Here is a 10022-nt window from a genome sequence, read left to right as displayed (position 1 = left end):
CATTTGAATAAAGGCTTGTGGAGATGTTAATTGATTTTGCATATTTTGAAAAATATAGAGTGGCGGACTGTTGAATAGACTAACTACATGCTTTAATATGTTTAGCACATCTCCATGGGGCACTGTGTACCAGGTTTGATGACTTTAGCATGTATAGTATTTGAGATTTGGCTGACGAGCCATTCTTTAAAAAACTGTATATCAAAAAGATGAATATTAGCCAAATTGAATTTGTCTATCTGCAAAAATATGCAAGTACATCGTACAGAAGAATAACAAGCATATGAAATAAAGAGTGAAGAGAACAATTTGTGATTGTTGCCAATCATACAACTAGAAAATACATTTCCTGGTGAAAATGTATTGTGAAGGCTTCAGCTAAAATGATTTCTAAAGCACTGCTGAATAAAATGACAGATTTCGGAGTTTAAACATTGTTGGAAACATTTGGGATAATGTAAGTACACAACTCAACAACATATATAAGAGGGATCTGGTGTTTATAGACAGTTTAATGTGGAAATATATATATATATATAATATTATAGCTTTAATGTTAATTCTTAAAAAGCCACCATCAACAACAGTTGTTTTTCAGTGTGTATTTTTTATCCAACACACCAATTCATACAGGTTTCATGAGAACTTTATTTATACAAAAACAAAACAAAATGATTAATGTCTGGTGCTGCTTGTACAGTACAGGCCAAAACAACAACAATACAGGTCCTCAATCAGCTGTTTTTCATTGTAAAGCATTAAAACTGGATTGAGATGATTGTAAAAATGAACAGAAATGCAACATGGAAACAGAGCTGTAATCAAGAATGAAACCAAGAGATGAAACCTTCCAACCATATAATCAAATACTATCAATCTACTGCATCAAAATCACCATCAACACAGTTTGACTCAGCAGGAACATAAATACAGTAGTAAGTTAAAAGCTATACAGGAAGTGTATTTTTCAGAATAAGACAGTGTACTGATATATCATGACAGCACTATAAGCCGAGCTACATAAAAAGTACCTGATGACTGAAAATCCTATCATCCCGATGAAAGCTGTGACCTCACTAATCACTCCTGGAGAATAAAGTCAGTATGCTCACTGAACTTCAAAAGAAACTATGAATATCAAGCAGCAAAATTGAAAAAAAAAAAAAAAAAATTAAAACATTCATACGGCAAAATTCAGCAGTGCTCAAAAAAGCTTTGAAGCCGCCAAACACCATGTCTCAGACGACCTTAAATCCACTACATTCACTTTCAGAAGAGTAATTGCAGTCTAATGTCTAAAATATGACAATCAAGATAAGCTTTGCCACAAATACAAGTGACTGTGTTGCTATAAAGTTCATGCAAAGTTTTCATTAGTTTAATGTGCTGCTCAATCAAAATTAAAGCTGCACTGAGTAAAGATTTGATCAAATTAATGTTTTGTTTTCTAAAGTCAAACTCTCATAACTTTATTATATTATTTAAATAACTTTATAATTCCAAAGTTTCCAAATCTTTCATGCTGAATTTTGAGGAAAAGTGTTGAATATTTCCATTTGATGGACCAGTGCATCCATTAAAAAATACTCTCACTATTTTACTCAGTGGGAAAATAAAGCAGCTTAATTGTAACGCTGGTAACAAAAACAACATTATTCCTATTTTCAAGTGATTATACACTAATGAAAACATACCTATAAATATTATATTAATTTTCTGCCAATAGATCCTCCAAAATGTTACACACTGGACCTTTTAGTTAGTTAGTTTTCAAAATGTTAAGACACTTAAGGGGAAATTTAAAGAGTTCAAGCGGTTAAGAGACACTTGTTTACACATTGCTAACTTTTGAATTCAACTAACAATTGAACAAAGCTCTGCTGTAAGGGAGCCCGTTCACATTACCAATTGACCCTTCCTAAGTCCCGCCCCTTTTTGCTATGTGCTCCAATAACAGTTGAGCAAGCATCAATCACTTTTGCTGCTAGACTAATCTATGTTGAAAATAAATTTCATAAATTAGCTGTTAGCAGAACACTAAATAACTAGCTATCTAATCTACAACAATTGTTAGCTTGCTAGTTACATTTAATAGATAATATTAGCCAAATGTTAAAAGCGGGACATAGGACGGGTCAATTTACTGATTCAAATAGATCTGGTGTAGCATTCACTGACCAGTTGGAGAACAAGGAAAACTTTGTAAGCATCATACAGCCCATATAGCATTTATATCCTGTTGCTGCGCTGTAACTGTTACTCTCCTGTTTGATCTGTTTTATTCCACTCTAAATTATGCCTTTCTATTTTATTTCACTCATTTAAAAACCTATATATATGTCTTTTATATTATATCTCTTCGTAATGCCTTCATATCTTATGAAAAGCATTTTGAATTGCCTTGTTGTTGAAAGGGCTATACAAATAAGATTGACTAGCTAGCTACATCCATCCAAAATCTTTACAACCATTAATCAGCTATGATGAACACAATGTGAGGCTGATTGAATGGAGTGAAACTAAATGGCAATTTAGCCCTACTACTTTACTGTAATTTAATGCTACTATGGTAACTGTAAACCATATTTTATCCCTCCATTAGCAACTCTCTGCCCATCGTACTGCCAACTCCAGATAACTTCTCATCTAGTCTCTGTACCACATGAAATGAAGGCAGCATGAATCATCACGTGTTGCCTCATTTCTGGGTAATGAAATCCCAACACTTCGAAGCGTTCACTGAGGTTGCTTTTAAGCACCGCAAAGTTTACTTAATCTCCTTTCTACTATTTTGCATACAGAAACCAGTCTGACATTGGATACATTTTGTTCTATTTTCTCTTCAGGTATCTCAGAGACCAGCTGAGTCCTACACAAACCAAATTTTACCTCCCCAGTTTAGGCAGTATGTACAACATCATATGTACATCCAGACAAAAGATCAACATGTGAACTTCTGTTCGACATTTATCATCACTTTCAAAGTTTTATCAACCATTTACTGTCTTTCTTTCCTTCTTTCCTTTCTGCCATCTCTGTGCAAATAAACCTCAACCTCAGTTTGGACTCACAAATTAGACAAACAAATCCTAAACCAGAATTTTTCATAGTGCATTCAAAATAGAAATTCTCACATTCACGTCAAGTTGTTTAAATTAATTGTTAAAAATAGATAACATCTGATAGACTGACGTGACACTCTGAAATAGATTTCATAAATAACCAGTTCTGATGAGTTTCTGGTGTCAGTACCGATTCCCAACTCAAGAACTTCTGTTTTAACACATTCTGGCGGATAAAGATATCCATCATCGATGACGAACAATCACAGACCTTCTTTTTAAATCCTGGGCATTACAATCTTTCTCCAGTGTCCCCCCTCCTCGTCGTTGTCTGATCTGACGTCTGATCTACTTTGTGCAATCCTCTTCTCCTATCCGGGTGGCGCCGGCCTCCTCCACAGGGCCCTCCCTTTTGGTTTCCATGGCGACCTCTGTGTAGGTGACACCAGGGAGCACTGCTGGCTCCACGGTCTCAGCCTCGGCGCCCTCCTGGCCCTCAGCGACTGCTCTCTCCTTCTTCAGCTTGATGCGGAAGCTCTCTTTGGTCGGAGCCTTCTTGGCGATGTTCTCCTTCAGCCGCTCGCCAGACTGCTTCAGCCGCTCGCCAGCTTGGTGCATCTTGTCCCTCCGCTCGGCTGGCATGACCTTCTCGCCCAGGTTGTGGAACTTGGTGCCCAGGTTGTCTTTGGTTTTGTTCATCTTCTCCTTGGAGAAAGCGGCCTTCAGGGTCTCTGTACTCTTCGCAACAGATTTCTTGATGCGGGCAGCCCGGGAGGGGTCGGCCTCTTCCACACTCAGGTACTCCTCATCGGAGGAGAGGTCGACAGGGACCTCGTAGGAGTCAGGCTCGATCTCAAGCCCATCCAGGCCGGTTCCTTTGGGAGACTTGGTGACGGCCACTGATGGGATCTCCGTATCGCCCTACAGAAAAGAAAATATACAATCAGGAAAACAGGGCTTCTAAACAGGTAGATCAGGACAGTAAAGCCTCCTCGACTCCCTTTTGGTACTTATACTTTGTTTTCCACTGTACACAGTACTTTTGATAGTATCCAGTCAACGCAGGCAGAGCTGATTAGCAACATCCAGCAGTTAGGATACAACCCATGGGAGCTTTACTTTGGTCTTGAGAAGCTGCAGCCTTTATTCACTGACAAACGGTGACCTACATACATTCTTCCAGAGCGGACAAACCAAACTCTGGAAAGGGCCTTTTAGGTTTTTCACTTGGTTGAGGTGAGGGTTTTCAGTTTATTGCAATCTGCAACCTCACTGCTAGATGCTGCTAAATACTGGACACAATGGACCTTTGATTGACAAATTGTTTCAGCTGTACACGTATTTAACTGTTGGGTAGTTTAATTTATAACAAAACATCATATAACATTATAAGCTCTTAATATGTTTTGTGTGCAAAAATCTTACTTTGAAAGTAAATCTGTAATTAAAGTAACCTGTGATTAAAGGTAATTGTAGTGAAGTAGAAGGTGAAAGTAGCATGAAAAGAACAGACTCAAGTACAGCGCTTGAGTAAATACTTTCCATTGCTGATGTGGTATCTATGACTTTACAATACAATGAGAAGGACCCCTTTTCACACTCTTCGTACAGCCTTGCAGGTGTTTTCACTTTTCTCCCTCTCTTGTTGCACCTGTTCAGGTAGGATGACCTACAACTTTTCATTCTTACTGCCATGCTGAAGTTGTGACCTCACCTAGTTATTGGCATATCTCAGCCAGACTTCAACCCAAGCACAAGTCTAATCAGTCAGGTCAACTGACAACACCTTTGTGGGTGTGCAGAGTCTTTAATTAGATCCCTTAACGGAATACTCTGACATTTGGGGCAGTTTCCGTCTGATTCCAGTCTTTGTGCTAAGCTACACGTCCTGGACCTGTCTCTGTGCTGGATGCTGAAACTGATATCCGTCTGAAACATCTGGTAAACAGATAATAAGAGGATTTAAAAAGTATTAAAACACTTTAAAGTTCAGTTTTGCTGGATTTTTAATCTCAGTATTCCCAGAAATTTATCAGGCAAAAGTCTGGTTTGCTAAGATTTTGAGCCCACTGATCAGTTAATAAAATGTTACACTGCATGTCGACATTGACTTTCACAAGGCTGCGAATCAATCACTGCACTGGACACACACAGATGAAACTGATATCCATCTTCTCATCTGTCTCTTCTAGCCATTATGGATACATTGCTATGTTGCTCATTGATGCAGGTCCAGATAGAAAACATGATATTCCTTTGAGACACACTGACAGACCTGACCTGCAGCGTCTTGCCTCAAACACACATCTTCATGAGATCAAGTTTTTTCTATTTTTACAGACGAAGGGTAACGGAGACTCATTCAGACAGGAAGCTGCTGGCAGGAACAACACCTGTAACGTAAGATGGCTGATAATAATAATAATGATACCATCCAGTTTTAGCTGTGGGGCAATGACGGTCGGTCCTCCACTTTGGTTCAGACTGTAAGATCTCGACTACTACTAGATGGATTGTAATAACTTCCTCTGATTTTTCATCTATTGCCATCTATTGCCATCATCAAGTTAACGTTCCAATTGGTCCAACTAGACCACTCCAATGTTCTGCAAGGTAAATTTATTGTTTTGTCAATGGAGTCTGGTGGCTTTGAATAGAGCAAGATTACAGCTGTTTCTGGGTAAACAAAAGATCAATCTCTGGAGGGATCCTTTTAGCACTTTTAGTGGATGTACTTTGACGGGCAGATTTCTCCCCAGGGATTTAATTTAGTTTACATTGAGGCCATTACAGCCCTTTTCACCAATACTTTAAGAGCTAACTCTGTGAATTATGGGTTTATTTCGACCAATCCAGCGTTGACGATCAACAAAGACAGTTTTGGTGAGTTTTATTTTGTTTCTCTCCCATTCTTTTGATCTGAGATACTGGTGCTCTAGTGCAACATCCAGTGGTAAGTCAATTTTGCTGCTGTGAGTTTTCACATTTTAATTAATGATAAGCTACATTTTTACCAAAATCTGTCACATTATGAGATTAAACAATCAATCAGACTTTTTTCTAGTAAAATATTACTGTTGTCTTGTAATTTTTAGGTTAATTGGTCTTGTATAGTTTCTATTTTTCTTTCTATAATTACTATTTTGATTTTCATATTTAATTTATTTTTCCCTCTTTATTTTTTATTATTTGTCTTCTCCGGCTGGAACACCTGAATTTCCCCTCTCTGATATTGTGCTTTTAATTTTTTTCCTTGTGATGGTCTATGATTCTTTTGTCTTGTTTTTTTTAAATATATGCCAAATGTAAAATAAACTTGATTGTCTCATGTTTCTTGACACTTTTTGATGTTTTTGATGCCAACTGAAACAAACCAGCTCCTGATGGAACCTCCTCCCAGGCCTGCTCCTGCTGCGCCCTACAGGTGACTTTGGATGTGAAAGCAAATTAATCCTAATTAAACTGTGGCCACCTGCAACGATCGCACTCATTAATCAGGGAGGAGTCATCAGAGCACGTCCAGACACTGTGAATGACACAATAATTACACCGGCAGGGAATGTGGGTCGAGGCATGTATTAATAACCTCGGGTGGTGGCAGAGGAGCAAGAGAGACCAACAGGAAGTTCAGACTCTGCTGTTGAGCTCGAGCCAAAGCCATCAGCAGAAAGACAGCAAACACATTAATTACGTGAACACACAGACTAACCAGCCAGTATCATTCACACTCAGTGTGGTTTTCATGTTTTGGACCATCTGCACAGTTCAACCAAATAAAAACACACCAGTCAATGTTTTACTTGTCAACACATAAAATCATTATCGATTAAACCTAAAATACATTTAAACTGAAGTAATGAGCCTGTTTTGAAAATGCAGGGAGTAGAAAGTTCAGATAGTTGTGTAGAAATGTAGGGAGTAACGGTAAAAAGTTAATACTCAAGTAAAGTACAAAAAAAATACTTTCATACAGTAACACAGTACTTTCCAGTTATTTCCCACCTCTGGTTAGGGGGACTTTAAGTACAGTACTTGAGTTAATGTCAGTCCCTTCAGGGCTTCGTAGCAATATTTTGCAATGGAATGGCAGAGGGAAAATAAACATGGCAAAAAAAATAAAAAATTATAATTCAATAACAATTGAAGACATTTTGGTCCAGTGAGAATAAAATCGATAGTAGTTTGGTGATGTGTGGCTCAGCGTTCTGCACGGAGAACTGCTATGATTGGTCAAATTTGCAGAAAGGTTTTGGTGATTGGACAATTTGCAAGGGTTCACAGAAATCATAGGGATTGATTGAATTTGCATCAACTGTTGCAATCTCAACCTTGCATGTTATTGGAGGGACTACAATGTACATAGTTACATTGTACTTCTGCTTATTTATAGTTAAAGGACTGTGTGTAGGGTCTTGTGCCATATAGTGGTGAAGCTGTACATTGCATCTAACTGAACACAGCTTGCGTCTATATTTGACCTGGGAGAGTGTGAAGGAGAAACTACGGTAGAGCCAGTGTTTGTCCCTTCTGGGCTACTGTAGAAAAATGATTCAACATGGTGACCATGGAAGACAAACATTTCTCATTCTAAGGTAACAAAAATTAAACACTAATGAAAACATACCGATGAATATTATATTCTTTTTCTGCCAATATATCCTCATAAATGTTACACACTGAAACATTAAGATTAATAGGAACAAGCTCTGTTGTCAACAAATAATATTACAGGAAAATATATATCAAACAATTCCTCTATTGTAGATGTTAGAGCAACATTCTGTGTTTGCTGACCTCTTGTTTTAATTGTGTTCATGTCTGTGGGAGGTTTAACTCATAAACTTGTCATTGCTCAGCTTCTCTCATTGCCACACTGCATAAATATTACAAACCAAAACCCATTAACTCCTCTGAAATTACACACTGTCCTCTAATGTCCAGTGTTGTGAACAACAGCCGAGGCAGACTGGCCCTGGGTGTAGACCAGCAGTCATTTATCTTTTTCTTATTACTGTCCCGGCCTTCATTATTCAGCCACTGGCGACGACTGTCTCCAACAAACTGCCTGTTGCTTCCTGGTTAAATGACCGCAGCTGAAGCTCTATATTAGGAGATGAACGGAGGCCTCAGAATAACCGACAGCACATCAGTCATGAGGAAACTCAACACTGCAACTGTCTCTGCTGCAGGCAGGATGGAGAGAAAGCTCGAGCCGCCCGGGACCGAACTGTACTAAACCTGGACTCAGTGTAGAGAAATACAATGAGTGAAGAGGGACCAGCGGGAATACAGAGGAGGGATCTGTTGAAGCTGGAACTACGGGAGCAGAGAATGGCCGTGCTCTCTCTCTCGAGCTCACGAGTTAATTATTTTGTTATCTGGATAAAACAAGCTATGTTATCTCAAGATAATGAGATAAAAGAGAAGAAGAGAAGAGAGAAAATAAAAGGCTATTACCCCTTATTACTTATACTATCAGAGTGCCATGCCAGACTGCATAGATTGCATTGCAGCAAATAAAACTACACATTTATGCTTTGGCTTGCTGTTCAGTTATTAATCCTCCAGGACAGTCATGATCTTGAAGGCTAAAATCAACATCGAATGAACCAGAGACTCATTTCCGAGTTCTCCATAATTATCCTGTAATCTCAGGAAAACAAAAGTTGTTGTCTCATGATCTCTTCATCTCAAGAAATTGGCTTTTTGTTTTTCTTGAAAATAACAAAATAATTAACTTGTGATTTTGGGAGAAAAGCATTAAAAGTAATTGTATGCACAGCCGTTCTCAGCTTAACGGCACTCTGTCACCGAGAGACAGTCAACTACATCAAGTCAAATCTAGCTAGTTCGTGCTAATTTCTTGGTATTTTAACATTCCATAAAAAATAAATGAAGCAGTAGTTAAATCCAATCATGATAGAGAATAAAAAGCAGGTAAACTTACTAAAAGTAACTAGCAGATTAGTAGTATCACAGCTTTTGACTCAATTTGATGTGGTTAAGCTACCAACTATTTATTATAACTTTAGGTTACATTTGTTTCTCATATTGACAAGACAATTTTTCAGTAAATGTTGGGAACTAAAGCCTTTCGAGCAGTATTTGACCAATTTCTTTGACTTCCAAACTATCTGTGATGTCACGAATCATGCTCGTAGGCCCCTTAAAATCCATTTCCACATTACTTTAATGTAGTGTTTCAACAAACTCTCTGAACACAATCCAGGCAGGTATTACATTGTCTTCATTGCAAAAACAATTTAGTAATATAGAAGGATGTGGGCGTTGCAATATAACGCATTAATACGTTGTAATCATCAAACAGCTGTTACTCATCCAGCAGACACAAAGAAAGCTCACTGATCACGCCTCTGGAGTTATGTTTGTTTTCACCTGATGGAGTCCAATATTCACTCTGTTTCAGCTCTGTTTTTGGTCTCCACTCCTGAGGGAAATATCTGGCTCTTAAGCTACTAGATTGTCCACTTTTTTTACCAGCTAGTCTATAACTGTGTCTGTCTGCTGTTTGGTGCAAAGCAGGTAGTTTACTGTGATAATAACAGCTACCTGCAGCTTCTGGAAACACTGAGACTGAATCCGACAGGAAAATAAAGCCAAAATCAGTACAAACAACACTTTTCACCTTAGACGTGAGCCATGGTTGCAGCTTTAAAGTCCCATTGAAGGCATTTAAGTATCAAGTAGTGTCAAAGTTCATTAAATGTGCTGCAGCTACATGGTTCTGCTATTGTGTCAAGCCCTGTCTATTTATTTTTTTTTGTTTACATTTTGTTATATTGGTTCAATTAAAAGTCTGCTGAACTAGCTTTTAGCAGTTCCTGTTTGCGGGATGCACAGACAAATATCACTGGATTACTTTGATACTGAAGAAAAAAAGTTCCCTCCAGTCAGAAATCAGTGTTTCTTCTTGTTCCTACAGTCTGATGTTTGAATGAT

The 10022-nt window shown here is 38.2% G+C and overlaps 1 protein-coding gene across 1 annotated transcript in view; it reads right to left on the bottom strand.

Moving 5' to 3' along the window:
- Nucleotides 1-628: 628 nt before the first annotated feature.
- Nucleotides 629-10022, bottom strand: part of cavin4a (caveolae associated protein 4a) — a 13613-nt gene continuing 4219 nt past the window's right edge. Inside the window, exon 2 of the mRNA XM_035670102.1 lies at nt 629-3983. Coding sequence (XP_035525995.1) covers nt 3411-3983 — 573 coding nt within the window. The 3' untranslated portion in view covers nt 629-3410. The remainder of the gene's footprint in view (nt 3984-10022) is intronic.

Source organism: Morone saxatilis, unplaced genomic scaffold (genome assembly GCF_004916995.1).
Source record: "Morone saxatilis isolate NCDOM2014 unplaced genomic scaffold, NCSU_SB_2.0 Contig23, whole genome shotgun sequence".
Lineage (NCBI taxonomy): Eukaryota > Metazoa > Chordata > Actinopteri > Moronidae > Morone > Morone saxatilis.
This window is presented reverse-complemented; position numbering and strand designations above follow the sequence as displayed.